Genomic DNA, 23,218 nt, shown 5'->3' with positions numbered 1-23,218 from the left:
GGAATATTTTGTCGTTAATATCGTGTACTCTACTTATAAAATTTGTAGCCGTATTCATTATAATTCGTCTAGGATGTTTGGAGTTGAAATTTAGCAATCGTCCTGTGGCTGTTGGCTTTTGATACCAGTTGATTTTTATTCCATTTTTGTGCCTTAGAATTATAGTATCTAAGTATGGTAACTTGTTGTCCTCTTCTGATTCCATCGAAAAATTGAATTTGTCTATCAAAGGCGTTTAAAGCTGATAACGTAGTCTGAACGTCATTTTTATTCAAAATACAGAATACATCGTCTACATATTTTGTCATTATTTATTACAATTTACAATTTAATACAATTAACAGTTTAAAGGTCAACTATCAAACAACAACAAAAAAAATTTAAACCAAAGATACGCAATTCCAAAAATAAGCATTAGCCTATATTTGAAGCATTTTGATCTTAAATCTAAGGATTCAATGTATCAGTCAATTTAAAGATTTCTTTAAATAAAAAATGTTTTTTTTTGCTTTAAAGAAAATATGCCTTAGTTCAAAGACATACGACTTTACCAGAGGGACACAATTTTCCATTCGTGTCATAAATTTAATTAAACATATTTTTAAAGCAAAAAGTATAAATTTTCTTTTAATTAAAATTTCGCCGTCTTTGTAAAGAATTCAATAAATTTTATTATTATCTTGATTTGTCAGAAGAGAAATACAATGTAAAGAAAAAGATAACATTATTATTAAATACTTGATATATTAACAAACGATATGTATATAATGTAATATATTACTGTTAGTCTGTAAGGGTTTAATCCATAGATGAAAATAATAAAAATAAAAAAATCGTTATTTTAAACAAATGTGTCCTTCATATTGTGAACATTACGTGTCCTATATGTTAGGTTGCAGAGTCTTTCTCCACCTGGTATACTAAAAACTGTCATCCATCGCATCGAATTAATTTTGCTTTTCCGGGAGGCTCAAGAAGTAAATTCTAAAACGGGGTGCTATATATAATTATGGGCCATATATCGATATGAACCAGTTTTTGCATAGTTGTTAAATGCCACAGTTTAAGATCACGTACTAAATTTCAATCGGATCAGATGAAATTTTCACCTCTACCAAGCTCCTGAAATCAAATCTGGCAATGAGTTTATATGGGTGCTATATGTGATTATGGACCAATTTTTGTATGGTTTTATTTTATTTCTTCATTCTGTAAAATTACAATTCAGTATTTGTAATTCAATAATAATACCTTAAATTACGAAGCTTGTATACAGCATACAAAATTTTTACCGGATCTGAGGAGAAATTATGACGCTTGTCTTAATTTGACTTTATTTGCTCTTAATTTTAATTTTTTCTTTGTATTAAGAAAATACAAAGAAAAATTTAGATTGTCTGAAATTTCGTTCTGGACGAATCTAAAATTCCATTCTCTAAAAATAAAAGCTTGCCCGGTTCCAATGATTTTGTGTTTACAATAATGATTTTGGTACACACAAAAAAAAAAAAACGTTTGGAAAACGTGTACCGAAAACGTTTTTCTTTTGTTAGAGTTTTTTGAATTGTTTCGAAAATTTTAAATGTTTATCATCAAAAAAATTCGTTTGTTACAACATTTTTATGTTTTCAATAAAAAAGTTATTTTTGAAACAACAACACAGTCCATTTCGTTTATATCAAACACTGTTCTTTTCTGACTTTAGGTCTTTAATAAGACACATTTTACAGTTCAAAATTTAATATACTACAATGTAATGTTGAACATTTTTTCGGAATCTTCCGAATATATGTAAAAAAACCAAAACAAAAAACTTTGGTCGAAGCAGGGATCGAACCCACGACCCTTGGCATGCAAGTTGGATGTAGCAACCACTGCTCCACGGTGCCAAACTAAATGTTTGTTTCTGTTAAATAAACTTTGTTTATTCGGTTCGTGGGCGCCGCAAGCAATGCTACACGCAGAGAAGGAATATGATCACCTCAAACATGTTTCAAGAGCAAAATGTTATTTTTGTATGGTGACCATGTAACATGTTAGTCACTAAAATGTTATTTTATCGTCAAATATAACCTGCTTGCCGAAATCAGATACATGATTTCCGAGAAAATAACATGGTTGCGAAAACCATGTTACATGGTCACCATCCAAAAATAACATTTTGCTCTTAAAACATATTTGAGGTGATCATATTCCTTCTCTGGGTGTATATAAATATAACTTATATGGAAAATTATCTATTGATGACCATAACAGGTACATAGCTCAGTGGTTAGTGTGTTGGCTTACAAAGTGCATGGTCCGCGGTTCGATTCTGCGTCCAGGCGAAAGGTAAAAAAACATTGTTGGTATTACAGGAAAAGGTGTTAAGAACTAAAAAACCACGTGGATGTGAGAAAGATGTGAGGGAAAATGCAATTAGCAAGAAAACAAATTTTTTTTTGAGTTAGTCTTTATGAAATTGTTTTTACATCCTGGAAAAGAATAAACGTTTATCACAAAAAGTATATACTATATACAAAATAAAAAAATTGCAATCATAAATGCAATCCTACATACTTGTAAACAAATTTGAATTCATAAATTTTTCTCCCTTCGTATCATTTGGTGTCAAAGTCCTTTAAAAACGTGTTAACCACAACTTTAATATCTAAATTCAGACTCGACTTCAAGTATAAATTTTCACATATTTCATGGCTTCCTTTCAACAATTTTTGAAAACATTTATCATAGAAAATAAGGACGATTTCAATAATATTGAAGTTTTGTATCTATTTTTTTTGACAGTTTGATTTCTGACCACAGAATTTTCTTATTTTTTATTTCATTTATTTAATATATATGTATTTATAAATTAAATTGCGAATAAAGTTTACCAAAAAGAAATTTCTTTTTATTTAAAGATACCCATTTGAAAGTCGATCTCGAAAGAAAAATGCCTTCAATTAAAAGTTTATTGACTTTTGGTCATTTGAACAAACCTTGTACTAACCAAAAGTCGCATTCGTAGTATACACACAAACATATTTTTTCTGATTCAATCACGAAATTAATTGATCCAATTAATTTTTAATTGAAAGGTCTTCAAACACAGAAATGATAGTATTAATTAAAAAATTAATTGAAGGTCAATTAAAAAGTTAATTGATCCAATTAAAAAATTAATTGATACTATTATTTTTGTAATTGATTTTTGTTTCAATTAAAAAATTTGTTGACTCAATTAAATTTTTAATTGAATATTTTTTAAAACGCAATTAAAATTTTAATTGGAAAATTTTTCGTGAAATTTTTGTGTGTGTAGGAACATGAAATCTTTGTGCCCATCACGATACGAAATACAAATAAATATGCATTTTTATTAACGAATAATTTCATTCATTTTAAAGAAAATATTTTTTTCAATTGTTGCTTTGGATCATTCCCACGAAGTTATAATACAATTTGCCAAAAAAGTTATAATATTGGTCTGCTTTTAGAAATTCGAATTTTGCTAAAATGAAAAATAATTTTAGTGGAAAAACTCGAACTTAATGCCCGCTTTTATTTTTGAAAGTGTCCGTCAACTCCTCTTGAACTACTTATTACTAAAGAGGAACTAAACTTTGTTTTTATACATTTTACTGGTTAATTTTTCACTGTTTCCCCCTTTTTTCAGTTTACTGTCCCAACTCTTAAAAGAGTATAGTGCCCTTTCGTTATTTTTTATGAAAATCCATTTGTAATTTTTATATATTGTCCACTGTTTATTATTATGTCCTTTGTCTGTATATTTTGACTAGTCGTACGTTCCGATTTCTTTTGACGAACCAAGAAAAAAAATTGTGCCCAAACAGAAAAAATATCAATATTTCCAATTAAAAAGTTAATTGAAGTTGAAAATGTTTTCAATTAATAAATTAATTGATACAATTAACGTTTTAATCAAGATAGAAACATTAAGTTAATTAATGATTGAAAATTTTAAATTTTTAAATAGAAAATTAATTGATACAATTAACTTAACGTGATCAACATTTTTTTATTTTATAATTAAAAATTTATTTCAAATAATCAATTGTTATTCCAATTAAAAACTCTAAGCCAATTCAGAAAGTCATTGAAAATATTTATCGTTTTTAATAAAAAAATAATTGAGTTTTGCAAGCAACATCAATTAAATTTTTAATTGAATCAATTAAAAAATTAATTAAAATTTTCTAATGAAATCAATTTTTTTTAATCACCAATTAAAACTGTGATTGATACTATCATATTCGTGATTGAAGACATTTCAATTAAAAAAATAATGGGTCAATTAATTTCGTGATTGCATCAGATTTTTTTTGTGTGCATAATGCCAAAATGATAAACAAAACACATGTCCACACATACATAAAATGCTGCTTCAAGGCAAAAACACATGCTGTTTTTATACCCACCACCATAGAATGGTGACGGGGGTATAATAAGTTTGTCATTCCGTTTGTAACACATCGAAATTTCGATTTCCGACTATATAAAGTATATATATTCTTGATCAGGGAGAAATTCTAAGACGATATAACGATGTCCGTCTGTCTGTCTGTTGTAATCACGCTACAGTCTTCAATAATGAAGCAATCGTGCTGAAATTTTGCACAAACTCGTATTTTGTCTGCAGGCAGGTCAAGTTCGAAGATGGGCTATATCGGTCCATGTTTTGATATAGTCCCCATATAAACCGACCTCCCGATTTGGGGTCTTGGGCTTATAGAAATCGAAGTTTTTATCCAATTTGCCTGAAATTTGAAATCCAGAGGTATTTTATGACCATAAAGAGCTGTGCCAAAAATGGTGAGTATCGGTCCATGTTTTGGTATAGCCCCCATATAGACCGATCTCCCGATTTTACTTCTTGGACTTATAGAAACCGCAGTTTTTATTCAATTTACCTGAAATTGGAAATCTAGAGGTATTGTAGGACCACAAATACGTGTGCCAAAAATTGTGAGTGTCGGTCCATATTTTGGTATGGCCCCCATATAGACCGATCTCCCGATTTTACTTCTTGGGCTTATAGAAACCGCAGTTTTTATTCAATTTACCTGAAATTGAGTATCGGTCCATATTTTGTGAGTATCGGTCCATATTTTGGTATAGCCCCCATATAGACCGATTTCCCGATTTTACTTCTTGGGCTTCTAGAATCCGAAGTTTTTATCCTATTTGCCTGAAATTGGAAATCTAGAGGTATTTTCGGGTCATAAAGAGGTGTGTCGAAAACGGTGAGTATCGATCCATATTTTAGTATAGCCCCCATAAGAATGATCTCTCGATTTAACTCCTTGGGTTTGTAGAAACCGTAGTTTTTATCTTATTTTGTAACGACCCACTCTCCGACCGATCATACCCTTTTTCTGGACTTTGCTACCTATTATACCAGCCGTGCTCAGTTCAAAATGGGGGGTGTTCTTGCCTAAAAAGGTATATCCGGGTCCGGTTACAAAACATAAAAGATTTTAGGTAGCTTAAACAAATTTGAAGGACACGAACTGCTTAAACAAAAAAAAAAATAAAAGAACTAAGGTGTCGTCGCGTAACTGAATTTATTTTATTTAGTTGAGGAAAATTATGGTGTTACTCAACGTTCCTCTAGTAGTCTTACGACCCTTCCTGCCACAGCTGACCACCGTACACTTTTGGCAGCCCACAAAACTATCCTTCCACATATTCACTTTCGAGAAAACTAAACAAAAGGAATTTAGAACTTCATGATAAAATCGATTGTATTACAATTTTAAATCCATTCAAAATAAGTGTCGGTCAAGATAATTATGTCTCTAGGTTTTATAAATGAGTAGCTAAACTAAGTATTATATTATAATGATATGTGAATTAATAAAATATTTAATGATGTGTACAAAATTCTCTTCTAATGATAATAAATTAATTAATACTTACATAATAATCCAACGATGACAAGCGCTTGATATCGTGGTTCAAATAAAAAAATTAGAATATTAAAGACTAATGGAGTAAGAAATTTCTATAAATTAAGCTAGATAAAACCCAGCATCCAAATTTCCAATTATATTATATTTAGGGGTCCAATTTTAGACAATGCAATAAGCCGGTCTGAGGACTAGGACATAAGCTCTTGCTTGACGCTCGCAGCAGTTAGTAACACAAATTAATTGTGACGAGAGGAAGATTTCCTTCAATCAAATTTTCGTCACGAGTTTCGAAATTCCTTTTTGTAACCAGCAACAATATCTAAATCACCATACGATTGATATACGGAGTCTCGTACTAATTGATTTAAAATTTCTCAAAAGTGCTACGGCTGCGGGATACAAACCCACAGCCGCTGATAAACTTATTTTTCAAGTTATGCGAGACTGTAAAAAATATAAATTTTATAATTTTATATATCCCGTTTTCGTATTTTAACTCACCAATAAGCTTTATTGTTAATATTATTAATGATGAGTCCAGTTTGATTGTTTCTTCTTTGGTATTTTTTTTTTAAAGCAATCAAGCACAGAAATTGAACTTATTGAAAACAAATTTTTCTATTCAATAAAATTGAAATTTAAAATCTATGTCAATGTTGGAGTTTTAAATGCAAACGTACTGGATTTAAATTGATTTTTATTAAATAGTTCTTACTACAGTATCCTATACTATACTAGCGTATACCCAATATTTTGTGAAACTTCACAAAACTATCCCACACATACCCCTCCCGAAAAAAATGTGAGACCCAACCGCTACTAAGTTACGTCCATATGTCTTTTGCATGGTATGTTCCTTTGTTCCCACTATCGACGTCTTCTAACTCATAGTAAACAGTGCCTAGTTTTCTATTTACGACAGCCTTTACACCTACAGGGGCTAATTTGGCACTAAATTGATCCGCCTTAGAGCTATGCTTAAAGTTCCGTCTATATACAACTTGTCCAATTTCGAAGTTTTTAGCCCGGGACCTCAAATTATAACTACGGCAATTTCTATCATACGCATCCCTCATACATTTTCTTACTGAGTCCCTGATAAGTTGGAACTGATCTTGGCGTTCGATTTGGGCATCTCCTTCAGCTAGCAGTTCCAATTTTCGCAATATCTTGTAATCGTCTCCATGGTTCAACATATGTTGTCCGAATACAGCTTGATATGGTGTCTTTCCTATACTCTGGTGGAAGCTATTTCGAAGCGAACAATTTATGCTAGGTACATAGATATCCCACTCCCTTTGATCGTTTCTTACAAAACTACGCAAAGCCTCGTTTATAACACGGTTTGTGCGTTCACTTGCATTGGATTGTGGGCTATACAATGCCGTCAAAATGTGTTGAACTCCATGTCTAGTTAATAACGCATTAAATTCATTACTGGTAAATTGAGAACCATTATCTGTCACCACAACTTCAGGCACTCCGTAACAACAAAATATCTCTTTGGTCAAATACTCTATAATTGGTTTCACGGTCATGTTCCTTAATGCTTTCAAGAAACAGAATTTTGTAAAGTGGTCTAGAATTACTAAAATTGCTACATTACCAGTTTTAGTTCGTGTGAGGGGTCCAATTATATCTACGTACAATCTTTGAAATGGTCTTACAGATTCGGTCATTCGACCCATGGGCGGTTTCATTCCGATTGTAGGGGCTTTTGACGTTCTACAAAGCTCACACTGCATAACATATCTTTTTACATCGGCTACCAACCCTGGCCAATAAAAGAATCGTTTTATCCGCTCTATCGTCCTTGCGATACCTGCATGACCCGACTTCGGAATATTATGTGCTGAATAAATTGCCGTTTCTCTCAGCCCACTAGGAATTACCAGTTTCCAGATATCCGATTCATCTGTAACACCTTGTGAAAATCCCGTACGTTTGTATATATATCCATCTATGACTTTAAAATCGGGCAATGCTGCTTTTTCGTATTCTTGTCTTAATTTTATGTACTCGTTGGACAGAAATTCTCTGGAAGTTAAATCAATAGTAGGGCTAGTCTCTAATTCGGAAACCTCGATTTCGTTATCCTTCTCGTATACTCGAGATAATGCATCTGGTACAACATTATGCACGCCGCGTCGGTGCTCGATTTTGAATACGAAACCTTGTAACTTCAAGGACCACCTTGCTAAACGACCGCTTAAGTCTTTTTGTGACATAAGCCACTTAAGACTTGCATGGTCTGTTATGATCTTGAACTCCTGTCCTTCCACGTATGGCCTAAATTTCTTAATTGCCATTAATACCGAAAAACACTCCAGCTCTGTTATCGAGTAGTTTCGTTGGCTCTTATTTAATTTGTGCGACATGTAGGCTATGGGCCTTTCATTACCTTCTTCGTCCTCCTGTGCCAATACCGCGCCTAAGCCAATTGTGCTTGCATCGCATTGTATAATAAAAGGCTTGTTGTAGTTTGGGTGAATTAAGACGGGAGCTGAAGTCAGCCGTTCTTTCAGAGCATCAAAAGCTTTTTGGGCATCCGGGTTCCATTGAAACCGTGTCTTTTTTGACAACAGCTCGGTCAATGGACATGCAATAGCAGAAAAATCGTGTATGAAACGCCGATACCAGCTTGTCATTCCAATGAACCGTCTGACTTGTTTAATAGTTTTAGGGACGGGAAAATCTCGAATTGCTTTTATCTTATCTTCATCCACACTTAACGTACCATTTCCGACTACGTACCCTAAATATTTCACTTTGTTCAACCCGAAACTGCTTTTCTTAATATTTATCGTGAGACCCGCCTTTCTCAATTGCATCGACACTTCCATTAAATGTGACAAGTGTTGCTCAAAATTCTGTGAGACTACCAACAAGTCATCTAAATACACGAAGACGTGTGTCTTCAATTGGTAAGGAATTACTATGTCCATCAGTCTACACAGCGTCTGAGGAGCGTTGCATAGACCGAATGGCATCCGCGTGAATTGATACAACGGCCTGTTGGGAACCGTAAATGCAGTTTTCTGTTTCGACGACTCCTCCAGTCTAATTTGCCAAAAGGCGTCTTTTAAGTCTATTTTTGATATGCAATAGACTGGAGGCAACCTTGAAATTATACCATCTATATTAGGGATTGGATACGCATCTTTTTCCGTAACAGAATTCAATTTCCGGCTATCCAGGCACATCCTCACTTTTCCGGGCTTGACCACCACCACCGTTGGTGATGACCATGGTGAATTCGGCGATACCTCTATTACACCCAATGATATCATTCTATCCAATTCCCCACCCAGTTGCTTCTCAATTGCAGGTGATATGGGATAGTACCTTTGTTTAATTGGTTTCGCTGTCCCAGTATCTATTCGATGTTCAATAAGAGAGGTACATCCTAACCCTTCGGTTTCTGAATCGGGAAATGTGGCTACAACACTTTCTAATTTTCGTTTCTGGTCTTGGGTAAGTTCAAGCTTATCAGGATCTATTATCTCCGTATCCAAGACATTAATGCAATTTGGTATAGTAATCGCTAATCCAAACTTCTCCCAAAAATCAATACCACATATAACCTCTTGTTGTATGCTCGGAACGATTAAAAATGTAAAAGGCTTCGTACAATCTTGAAATGTCACATCCATTGTGATTGAACCTAGTACATTCTGCCTCTGTCCATCTGCCGTCTTTACGTTGTCTGTACACTTTCGGAATTCCTGTTTCTTAATAACAGTCTGACTTAGAGTTCCCCCCAAAACACTCTTGTTGGCCCCGCTATCTAACAGAGCGGAGACGGAATTTCCATCAATGCTAATCCTTATGTAGGGTCTGCCGTCACCTCCTCTGTTTTCTATAGACGACAACCGATAAGAATTATAAATTCTTAATTTTCTATAGTATTCTTTTATACGCCTTGCAGACCTTTGTTTCTTCCTGCTATTTTCTCCTATATTGTAATTATATCTTTGCGTATTTTGGGACATTTTCAAATGATATGGTCTAATCAGGGTTTCACTACTTGGTATTTGGTCTATATCTTCTGTGCTAATCAGGGTTTTACTAGTTTGTAATTGGGGACTATCTATTGGAGTATTATCAGTTATTGTGCTGCCGGATGTCCGGCTTGCTTCGAGCGGACATCCGCCTTTCCGTTTCCCGAATTCTTTCCGTTACATTTTGGACATAATGGCTTGTACATATCTCGCATCCCGCAACCATAACAGAAAACCTTCCTTGGTCCGGTGCAGTCTATGTAGGTATGTCCAATCTCATTACAATTCCAACACTTTATAGTATTTATTCCGCATATATCGAATTCTTCTTCACTATCTTTTGGGCCATCATCTAAATCTTCTACTTCAGCAATGCGAACCTTAGATATCTTAGTCTCTTTTTGGTGAATTTCTCGCATAAATTTTTCATGCTTTCTCACCTCTCTCCTAAGTTGCGCGACACCACTTATATCCAAATGCAGTAATTCATGTCTAATTTCCGGGCGCAAGTTCTTCAAAATTATCTCGCAAAGATCAGCATCCATTATGGCCACTCTAAGTCTGTCCGTCATTGAAGAAATTATTTCTAAATAATCGTCAATGTCTTCATTATGTTTTTGTTTGCGTTTTCTTATGTCATCTAATATATCATAATCAGAACAATCTGTTTTGTATTGCGCTTTTAATGCATTTGATAAAGAGAACCAATCAATATTCTCTTGTCTTCTATGGAATCTCCAGTACCATTCTAGAGCCTTTCCATCGAACAATAGGTGTGCATGTCTACTTAAGACTTCAAAATCACCCCCAAGATTGTTTGAAGTGAGTACATTTACTCTATAGATAAATTCCTCCACAGTACTAGTACTAGAAAAACCATTAAATTTTATCCTCCAATTTCGAATTATATTCGATACTCTATCTGTCTCAGAATTTCCTGTCAAGGTTATGTGGGATGATTCAGCCCTAGAATCTTGATTTCTTCTGGGATTCATTCCACTAGCCTGAATTTCCCTAACTATCCCTGAGGTAATTTCCTCTCTCAAACTTTGTATCGATTCTCTAATAAGAGCTCTAATTCGGTCATCCTGGACATTGGTATGATCTGTTGATTGAGTAGGATGTTCCCCTCTATTTGATTGAGATCTGGTTCTTACGCCAACGCGATCTGGAGTTCTTTGTTCTGTATTCAAATCAATTACAAAGCTACAATTTCTGCGTTCTGCTCTCTCCAATTCATTCAAATTCTCATTGCTTCTTGTCAACGGCATGTTGGACAAATTGACATTTTCTTTATTTAGTTAACTAATTTATTTATTATTGTATTTTTGTTTTTGTTTTTTTTTTTTTTTTGATTTTACGTAATACGCTATGTCACGGATATAATGTTAAAGTTTCCCCTACTCATGAATTGTATAAGATAGTTTTGTAATTTTGCTAAAATTCAGTTACTGACGTGTTAACCAACAAAGGGGTGGAAACAGACGTATAATGGGATGTGGTTACCAATTCCATAGACTAAACCACACCAATCCATAATAACTCCGTTCCGATTAAACCAACTAAAAATTATCAAAGAAATTTGTAATGGAAACCGTAGGTAAAATCTCGTAATATTACAGAATTAGAAATCACTACAGATTCTACTACAAACACAAAAAAAATGAAAAGGCTCAAAATCTGATTGGGATCAATTTCAATACAATCAAAGGAAACGATAATCCAGCAATTCATTAATTGAGTCAATCAAATTAAAATTAATGTGAAAATGCAGTTCGTGTAATGAATATGTTGGGGAATATCAGCTCGTTTTTTTTTTTTTTTTTTTTTTTTTTTTTTTTTTTAACCCTTCGAAGGCGATATGAATATTATTTGTTTGCGCTAAATTAAGACAAGCTCGCTGATGTTGCCCCACGTTGGGCGCCATTTTATTTATGTAACGACCCACTCTCCGACCGATCATACCCTTTTTCTGGACTTTGCTACCTATTATACCAGCCGTGCTCAGTTCAAAATGGGGGGTGTTCTTGCCTAAAAAGGTATATCCGGGTCCGGTTACAAAACATAAAAGATTTTAGGTAGCTTAAACAAATTTGAAGGACACGAACTGCTTAAACAAAAAAAAAAATAAAAGAACTAAGGTGTCGTCGCGTAACTGAATTTATTTTATTTAGTTGAGGAAAATTATGGTGTTACTCAACGTTCCTCTAGTAGTCTTACGACCCTTCCTGCCACAGCTGACCACCGTACACTTTTGGCAGCCCACAAAACTATCCTTCCACATATTCACTTTCGAGAAAACTAAACAAAAGGAATTTAGAACTTCATGATAAAATCGATTGTATTACAATTTTAAATCCATTCAAAATAAGTGTCGGTCAAGATAATTATGTCTCTAGGTTTTATAAATGAGTAGCTAAACTAAGTATTATATTATAATGATATGTGAATTAATAAAATATTTAATGAGGTGTACAAAATTCTCTTCTAATGATAATAAATTAATTAATACTTACATAATAATCCAACGATGACAAGCGCTTGATATCGTGGTTCAAATAAAAAAATTAGAATATTAAAGACTAATGGAGTAAGAAATTTCTATAAATTAAGCTAGATAAAACCCAGCATCCAAATTTCCAATTATATTATATTTAGGGGTCCAATTTTAGACAATGCAATAAGCCGGTCTGAGGACTAGGACATAAGCTCTTGCTTGACGCTCGCAGCAGTTAGTAACACAAATTAATTGTGACGAGAGGAAGATTTCCTTCAATCAAATTTTCGTCACGAGTTTCGAAATTCCTTTTTGTAACCAGCAACAATATCTAAATCACCATACGATTGATATACGGAGTCTCGTACTAATTGATTTAAAATTTCTCAAAAGTGCTACGGCTGCGGGATACAAACCCACAGCCGCTGATAAACTTATTTTTCAAGTTATGCGAGACTGTAAAAAAATATAAATTTTATAGTTTTATATATCCCGTTTTCGTATTTTAACTCACCAATAAGCTTTATTGTTAATATTATTAATGATGAGTCCAGTTTGATTGTTTCTTCTTTGGTATTTTTTTTTTAAAGCAATCAAGCACAGAAATTGAACTTATTGAAAACAAATTTTTCTATTCAATAAAATTGAAATTTAAAATCTATGTCAATGTTGGAGTTTTAAATGCAAACGTACTGGATTTAAATTGATTTTTATTAAATAGTTCTTACTACAGTATCCTATACTATACTAGCGTATACCCAATATTTTGTGAAACTTCACAATTTGCCTGAAATTGTAAATATTCTGGTATTTTAGGCTCACAAAAACGTGTATCGGATTAAGTTTTTATCGGTCCGTTTGGTAATGCCTCCATATAGACCGATTTCACTTCTTGAGGGTGTAGAAGGCGCACTGATCATGAAAATTGCTTGAAACTCAATGTACTTCTACAGATTTAAGATTTCAAATCAGACGTTATTTTATAATTTTCTTGCACACTTACAAGAGATGTTAATAATTCCTCTAAAACTCAAACAAAAATGGTTCTTATAAATCCAGAATCTGATATAGTCCTCATAGGTGAAATCTTTAAATTTATTTCAAGTCCACACGCCCTCCTGAAATTTCAAAGGAAACCTTAATATTTGGTTCATGGTGGTGGGTATTTAAGATTCGGCCCGGCCGAACTTACTGCTGTATATACTTGTTTTTAATTAAATTAAGTTTTGTATTGTTTGTTTCGCTTCAATCTTCACATTACAGTTGTAAGATTTTTTTTAATAAAAGTTTGGACTTGTTCGACGAAACACAAAAGCATGTAACAAAAGAACAATGTTTGTGATGCTCGTTTTCAAGCGTTTCATTTTTTATTTAGTTTATTTTTGGCTTCCACTATGGTGGTGAAAAAATGGTTCAATTTGGGAGAAATAATTTTCGAGTGTAATTTTCCTGAGAAATTAACATATAAGACCCAAATTGAATCATATCACCCAGCCTAAACATCATGTCCAATAAGCTCGTATTACAATTGTAATGATATGTAAAGTAATTGGTTTGGACGAAAAACCAGCCTGCATATATATTAGGCAAACATAAAGATATTTCTCGAATATTAATATTATTCACTGTGTATTATTTTGTTTTGCCATAGTTTGCTGGAATTACTTTGTTTTTACTATATTTTAATTGTAACACCGTACTATGTTTTTACAATAGCCGATAACATCACACTGTAATTATAAACGACAAACCAACAGTTTGTTGCTATTTTTTGTTGTTGTTTGTGAAATGTTAATCTGGGAAATGATGTCACATGTCCATCGTTAGGGTAGTATGCCAGCCGTTATGCTATCCAATCTGGTGCGATGTGATGATGTAAATGTGACAAAATGGATGTGGGTGTGATGAGGATGTAAATGTGTTTCTATCACTGATTAGTTTCGGATTACATCAAAAATGGGCAATGTCATGAATGTGTTTTTTTTTTGTTTTTTGCAAAACTACTTTTGATAATTGTATACCATTTTTTTATTAATTTAATCTTGGTTTATTTTGTAATATCTACATAACAAATGGTAACTTCTAGAGTCGGCCAAATTTTAAAAAGTCTTTCAACGGCGCACAGAGGGTTGAAATCCATCAAAAGTGGCGATTAATTCAAAAGATGAACTTTAACTTTAATAACCGTATTTGGTACCGGGTGAAAGAAGATAAAATTCTACATCACTACATGCCAAAATAAAAGTTCTTAGTTGTTTACTTTATTTGCAGTGTGTCTTCAAAGTTCAATAATTATTATTATTTTTGCGCGCATTGGTAAAAAGTGAAAATTTGCATATTTCCAGTGATAATTTTTTTAATTAAGACTTCTAAAAGTGAAAATTTTATAATGGAGCCGTCTACTTCAGGTATTTGAGCATATGATAAATATTTGTTTGTTTAGATAAATGTTTTGGAAATATTGAAAAAAAATATAAGGAAATTGCTCCAAAAATGAGGTATTTTTGATGTTTGTATTGGATTTCATCTGAATTATCGGTGAAACTTAGTAAAACTGCTTATATTTTCTTAAAATATGAAGTTTCAGCTTATAAATTCCAAAACATCTTTTTGCCTTTTTGTTGCATTTTTTGACTTATTAAAGAATTTGTAAAATAACTCCAGTCGCTAAAAATATATATGAAAAAATAAACAAAAAAAACACTTTGACCTTATTAGCTTTTGTCTTTATATTCCGTTTAGTATTTGTTATTGTAGCTACTGAGTGTACAGTTTATTATTGGCAAAGCTAAAAAATAAATCACACGCACTCACGAAAAAAAATTAATTAATTAATTCCAAATTACTTACAAAGCTTCGTAAGCTAACTGAAGAATCTCAGGAAGCCAGAAATAAGGACTCCAAAGGTATAGGGAGCACTTTTCCCGTAAATTCAGTCGGGAAAATACAATAGAAGACGTCTTTAATAGATTTCTTCAGTTCAGATCCATTTATTTCGAGCAAGAGGAAGAGTTGCAAAATGAAAATGCAGCAAATGCCTCAGACTGCATTGGAGTTACTTATTCTTACCCAAAATGAAAATGATAATGGTGACGAAGATGATGAAGATAATGAAGATGAAGATTATGTTAACGAATTGTATGATGATTAAGAAGAAAATTATTATTATTAAGTAAATTAATTTTATAATGGTTGTGAAGTAAATGATGATTATGAATACTTTTAAAATTAATGAAATGAAGTAAATAAAAAACCGTACAATTATATTTTTTTAATTATTTTTTTCCTTTAATGGTTGTTTGTTTTATTTTTATACTATGTTTTTTATGAATATTGATCAATAAGATATAATAATATTTTCTAATGTAATTTTTTTTAAATATGTGGAATTACGGAATTTGAAGAAAAAAAATCGGATTTTAATTTAAAATTTTGGGTATATAAATACAGATTAAATATTTATTAATTATTATTTTTTAAGAGCAATTTTTTTTTCTAAAAGCACATTAAGTATGCTCTAATTTTGAATTGCATTTCCTAATTTATCGTTTTTCTTTGAAAAATTACAGCGAAAATTGTGATATAAGACCATTTTTTCCAAAATACAAAAAAGGCCATAAAAGATTAAAACAACAATTTTTAAAATTTTTTTTGTTGTTTCTAGTTATGCCTTTTTATGTATTTATGACTATCCATCAATAAAAAATAACAATATTTTAAAATTACGGCTTTCCTGAATTAATCGCCACTTTGCCTACCGCTCAACCCACTGTGCGGCGGTTTATCTACCATCTGCTTAGGTTCCACATATGATGTGACACTTCTTTTGGACAAGCCTTAAAATAGAAGATTCCTTATGATTGAATATAATATGAAATCGCTGAATAAGAGTTTCTTTGGTAGAAATTATGGAAAATTATGCAAATGGGGACTCACTTCCTAATTTTAGCAATGCGATGCTCCTCATTATGGAACGGGAAATGGGGTCAACCGTTTTCAAATCAAACCCACAATCCAATGTGTTGTGTGACGTACGAATTGCACATTATCTTATGTCTAACAGCATGAACACATGTTTTCTATGCACCCACGTTCAAAAAATGCATTAAAAAATTCTTTAAAATAGCCTTTTATGTCCATTAAAATATTCTTACGATTATTGGTTTAGTTCCGTTTGATCAATCTACCATATTAAACACCCACAATTGAAATAATGCTATCCAAACCTAAAATGTATATCTCTTCGAAACTAATGAATGGCGCTTTCAGGGGAATGAAAATAATTAAAATCAAATTAACATGAACTTTTCTTAAATGAATCAATTTCTTAACATGCAAATAAGTAACTAACGTGTAAATTGCATACCCGATTTAATGTTTTTGTCTTTTTTTTGCTCTTTTACAGATTGTGGAACGAGAAAAAAATTCATTTCAGCTGGCTATAATCTCACTCACGCATTCGTGGACTGCATACAAAATTAAAAACAAAAACGTGAGCAGCACGCATAACTCGCATGAATATGTCTTCCAGATCGATCGCCCTGTATGAATGAACCCTGATGTCAGTTACAAATACAAATCTCAACTCAAACACGCACCAAAAAATGTTCACATTTCAAATTCAAAGCCTTCATCACGAAAACATCGACAATAGAAAATAATTTGTAAAAGTGAAAAAAAAACTGAAGCAGAAAGAAAAGCGAAATCTTTCAACGGCTTTGGGCCAAACTCCAGTGGGCTTTGAGAGAAAAATAGTTCAGCTCAATACTAAGCGTAAACAAGAAAAGCCCGCGGCAAAAAAAGAAAATATTCAACGAACGATTAAACTTATAAGCTAAATTAATATTAAGATTAAGACAAAAAGAAAAACCGAAAAACAAATTTAAGGCATAATTTAACAACGAAATCGCGAAACGCCAAATCGAGAAAAATCCACCCCTTCGAAATTTGAAGAAATATGTTTATAATCGCTGGCTGCATGCAACAGCTACAAAAACAACTAGTCGGTGTAGTATCATCTTGGGGCGTCTTGTCTATTTTCGTTACCACCTCATCATTGTCTTCATTGCGTTTTACCAATGTTTATTTGTGCTATCAACTCTGTGCAGTGTCTTAAGAAAAGAAAAAAGAAAGAGTTACGAAAGGAAGAAAATTAAAGTTTATATTTAATCGCAAAAGTTTTAATTTTTATTCATACCCATAGATACATAGATAGTGCAATAATATTTCTTAAATCTAAAAAAATATATATATTTATAAGTGTTTATTATTCTTAATTAAAAAGAAAAAGTTCAAAATTCAAAATTTCCAAATATGTATCGTCCAAATTTCTATGAATCAACATGCCTGCGTTGCAGCGAAACCGTTTATCAAGTGGATCGTGTTGGTCCTTTGAAGGACTTCACCTTCTTTCACTCTGGTTGCTTCAAATGTGTGCATTGTGGCACAAAACTAACACTGAAGACCTATTTTAATAATCAACACAAACAGGATGACAAAGAGGTGAGTAGTAGCAAATATGTGAATGAAAAGTTTGTGTCTTAAGTCTTTTGTTTTCGCTTTGAGTAATTGAAAGTAATTAAAAGAGTATATTTGCCTAGTCTTCTGTGGGTATACAAATGTCCAAAAAAGTTTGAAAGGACTTTCAGTAATCTTCCAATTCGACTTTTGAAAATTTTGCAAATTCGACAAATCGAATTTTTGGCTAAAATCGAGAAACCGAATTTTAACGGAACAGACGAGTTTGGATAAAGGGAGAATAGGATGCGAATATATTTATGGTATCTCTGATGAGAGGTGTGCACGTGAGTAATATTTTACTCACTCACACTCACGATGGAAAAATCTTACTCACGAAAAATCACGCATGCCATTTTTTGGTAGGACTCTCGCTCACGCACACTCACGAAAAGAAAATTTGTACACACGCACGAAAATCTTTTAAAGACTCATATTTACGCATATTCACGATTAGAAATGTCGTGACTCACGAATAATTTTATGAGTAATTTACTTGAAGGACCTGGCTGAAACATGAGCATAATTAAAATCGAGAGCGTTTTTGAACTTTTAACATCACATAGGTGACACAAAAATTGTAAATGAATTCAACTCGTATGTGTTTTATTTTCGTGAGTGGGATTATTTTCGTAAGTGTGTTTTCTGAAATTCGTTATTCACGCACACTCACGAATATAATATTTTCGTGACTCACGCTCAAGCTCGATATTTAGTCAATCACGCTCACGCACACTCACGCCGTTGTCATGAGCGTGAATCACGCGTGAGTTACGAAAATTTCAAAATTCGGAGAATTTTTTGTTAGATAGGGTTTTAATGGCCATATGCTCCCCTCTTTCATTTTCAGTATTTTTTTATATACACTGAAAAAAATATTGCCGTGAGGCAAAAGATTTCACGTCCTTATAATACGAAAGCGAAGACGCATTTCTCTGACACAAAGTGGTTTACCAAAAGTCGATAAACTTTTCAATGAAGTCATTAATTACAATTTTAAATGCGAGCTAATTGGACATGAAGATTAAGGAATTGGTATTATTATGCTATTGAAAAAAAAATGCCAAATACCCATCTTACAAGCCTGACTATACATATGTTTCAGTGTTGGCTAATCCACATTTCCATAGTCTCTAGTAAGATCTGGCTGGGTGAGATGATTCAATTTGGGTCTTATATGCTAATTTCTTATGGAAATTACACACGAGAATCATTTCTCCCTAGTTGAATCACTTTTTCACCACCACTGTGCATCATCTTCTCATATAGCTACAATCCCTTAATCGTATTTTTTCGATTTTAATTTGTTATTACATTACTGCAACAACAGATTGAAATCTATTTTTAGAGACATTGCTGAAGTCGTTTTGTCATTATAATTAAGTTATTCGACTTAAAAACTGGTATCATAACATGAAAGAATTTTTTGTTTGGACTAAGATCAACTTGACTTTAATAATTCAGAAAAATTCTTTAAAATTAATGATATTGTCTTTAAATTTGTTGTATTTTTGCATCTTGACTACAAAGCAAAAAAGTCTTCAAAACTAGTACATGTTGTTCAGCACTTTAGTTTAAAGACGTTTTTAGTTGAAACATTTTTCTACTAGAGTGAAACATAATTTCTACTAGAAGTCGAGTCTGAACTTGGAAATTAAAGTTGTCATTAACACGTTTTTAAAGGATTTTGATAGCATATGAAAAAAAACTAAAAAAACGAAAAATTAAAATAAAACTGAAGTACGCAAAACTTAAATTTAAAAGAGAATTGAATTCTCCGCTTCTTTTGGCTCGGAATCAATACCAAAATTATTAGAGTAAAGTAAAAATCTTTGGAATCGGACATGATTTTTTTTTCAGTGTATTCTACAAACTTTCGCAAGATTACGAAAGATTTATTTTAGGATATGTGGCACTCTAAAACATTGCATTAAAGTTTTGCCTCAATATATGTGATATGAACTGTACACTGAAAAAAGCTTGTCCCGCTCTAAAGTTTTTATCGGGCTCAAAGTAGAGGAGTTTTCAGTTTTGCGTAGTTCATACTAGGAAACCAAGTTGAATTTATTCGTTTTTTCTTCTCATTGATCGTGTCGTATGAAATTCCACACTTCAAATTTACAAGTTCAAACTCGAATTTCAGTATATATTTTAAAAAATGTCTTGAAAGATATTTCATATTTTTGAATAAGTTTTAGCTTTATATACACAGAAAAAATTTCCGTAGTTAACTAATGCTTATTTTTATTGCACAAAAATTATTTGTTTGTAGTTAAATTTTATTATTATTATACCCTGCGCCACACTGGAACAGGGTATTATAAGTTAATGCATATGTTTGTAACTCCCAGAAGGAGACGAGATAGACACATGGTGTCTTTGGCAATAATGCTCAGGGTGGGTCCCTGAGTCGATATAACCATGTCCGTGTGTCTGTGAACACATTTTTGTGATCAAAGTCTAGGTCGGAATTTACGTCAAATCGCATTCAAATTTGGCATATGTTCCTAATTTGGGTCAGAATAGAACCCTATTGATTTTGGAAGAAATCGGTTCAGATTTAGATATAGCTCCCATATATATCTTGCGCCTGATATGCACTAATATGGACCCAGCAGCCATAGTTTTATACCGATTTGCTTGAAATTTTGTAGAAACATAACACTTAGTCGTATAGTCAAGTGTGCAAAATTTGATTGAAATCGGTTCAGATTTATATATAGCTCCCATATATATATATATATATATATATATATATATATATATATATATATATATATATATATATATATATATATATATATATATATATATATATATATATATATATATATATATATATATATATATATATATATATATATATATATATATATATATATATATATATATATATATATATATATATATATATATATATATATATATATATATATATATATATATATATATATATATATATATATATATATATATATATATATATATATATTTCGTACGATATGGACTTCTATGGCCCCAGAAGCCAGATTTTTGGCAGAATTTGGTTGAAATTTCGCACTAGGAGTACAATTAGTAATATAGTCATGTGTGCCAAATTTGAATGAAATCGGTTCAGATTTAGATATATCTCCCATATATATGTTTTTCTGATTTCGACAAAAATGGTCAAAATACCAACATTTTCTTTGTTTTTACTAACATTGTGTTCCACCCTAGTGCATTAGCCGACTTAAATTTTGAGTCTATAGATTTTGTAGAAGTCTATCAAATTCTGTCCAGATCGAGTGATATTTAAATGTATGTGTTTGGGACAAATACAAAACATTTGACGGATGTAATATGGTATCAAAAATTTAGATCTACAAAGTGGTGCAGGGTATAATATAGTCGCCCCCCCCCGACTTTAGACTTTCCTTACTTGTTTTTTTTTTTTATGAGCTAAACGTGGGTATAAAGTTCAACGTTTACATAAGTTCAATATGAACTAAAGCAAACGAAAATTTTCGTACGATTCCCAAAAATAGTAAGAATGAACTACTGTATGCTTAAAATGGTCATGATTTGGCGCCAATGATTTTATTATTTACTTTTAGTTCATTTTTATACCCTCCACCATAGGATGGGGGTATATTAACTTTGTCATTCCATTTGTAACACATCGAAATATTGCTCTAAGACCCCATAAAGTATATATATTGTGGGTCGTGGTGAAATTCTGAGTCGATCTGAGCATGTCCGTCCGTCCGTCCGTTGAAATCACGCTAACTTCCGAACGAAAGAAGCTATCGGCTTGAAACTTGGCACAAGTAGTTGTTATTGATGTAGGTCGGATGGTATTGCAAATGGACCATATCGGTCCACTTTTACGCGTAGCCCCCATATAAACGTACCCCCAAATTTGGCTTGCGAGGCCTCTAAGAGAAGTAAATTTCATCCGATCCGGCTGAAATTTGGTACATGGTGTTGGCATATAGTCTCCAACAACCATGCAAAAATTGGTCCATATCGGTCCATAATTATATATAGCCCCCATATAAACCGATCCACCGATTTGGCTTGCGAGGCCTCTAAGAGAAGCAAATTTCATCCGATTTGGCTGAAATTTGGTACATGGTGTTAGTATAGGGTCTCTAACAACCATGCAAAAATTGGTCCACATCGGTCCATAATTATATATAGCCCCCATATAAACCGATCTCCCGATTTGGCTTGCGAGGCCTCTAAGAGAAGCACATTTCATCCGATCCATGGTGTTAGTATATGGTCTCTAACAACCATGCCAAAATTGGTCCACATCGGTCCATAATTATATATAGCCCCCATATAAACCGATCACCAGATTTGACCTCCGGAGCCTCTTGGAAGACCAAAATTCATCTGATTCAGTTGAAATTTGGTACGTGGTGTTAATATATGGCCTCAAACTCCCATGCAAAAATTGGTCGAAATCGGTCCATAATTATATATAGGCCCCATATAAACCGATCCCCAGATTTGACCTCCAGAGCCCCTTGGAAGAGCAAAATTCTTCCCATTCGGTTGAAATTTGGTACGTGATGTTAGTATATGGTATCCAACAACCATGCAGGAATTGGTTCCTATCAGCCTATAATTATATATAGCTCCCATATAAACCGATCCCCAGATTTGACCTCCTGTGCCTTTTGGAGAAGCAAAATTCATCCGATCTGCTTGAAATTTGGTACGTAGTGATCGCATATGATATTTAACAACCATGCCAAAAGTGGTCCATATCAGTCCATAATCATATATAGCCCCCATATAAACCGATCCCGAGATTTGGTTTTGGAGCCTCTTGGAGGAGCAAATTTCATCCGAGTCAGTTGAAATTTGGTACATTGTGTTAGTATATGGCCGTTAACAACCATCCTAGCTAGTTCCACATCGGTCTATAGTTATATATCCCTCAGATAAATCGATTTCCAATCACACAAAAATTGGTCCATATCAAGTTCATAATTGTATATAGCCCCCATATAAGCGACCCCCATATTTCAAATCTGGCTCTCTACGTACCGTGCAAAAAGTCAATATCGATTGGTAATTATTTGTAGACTTAACTATACATAACTTTTTTGTCTAATATATACCACGTATGGACTAACTCACAATTTAGAAAACGATGTTAAGAAGTTTTAAGATACCACAACCCAAGTATTTCGATTGTGGATGACAGTCCTTCGGAGAAGTTTCTACGCAATCCATGGTGGAGGGTACATAAGATTCGGCCTGGCCGAACTTACGGACGTACGTACATACTTGTT

At 32.8% G+C, this 23,218-nt stretch overlaps 1 protein-coding gene across 2 annotated transcripts in view; it reads left to right on the top strand.

Moving 5' to 3' along the window:
* Window positions 1–23,218, top strand: part of Hil (peptidase hillarin) — a 162,932-nt gene that overhangs the window by 70,234 nt on the left and 69,480 nt on the right. For both annotated transcript variants that reach the window (XM_075309280.1, XM_075309281.1), the window contains exon 2: window positions 16,819–17,915. In XM_075309280.1, coding sequence (XP_075165395.1) covers window positions 17,727–17,915 — 189 coding nt within the window. In that variant the 5' untranslated portion in view covers window positions 16,819–17,726. The remainder of the gene's footprint in view (window positions 1–16,818; window positions 17,916–23,218) is intronic.

This window comes from Haematobia irritans, chromosome 5, assembly GCF_050003625.1.
Source record: "Haematobia irritans isolate KBUSLIRL chromosome 5, ASM5000362v1, whole genome shotgun sequence".
NCBI classification, from domain to species: Eukaryota; Metazoa; Arthropoda; class Insecta; order Diptera; family Muscidae; genus Haematobia; species Haematobia irritans.
Note: the sequence above shows the minus strand (reverse complement) of the source record. Positions and strands in the feature narration are given on the sequence as shown.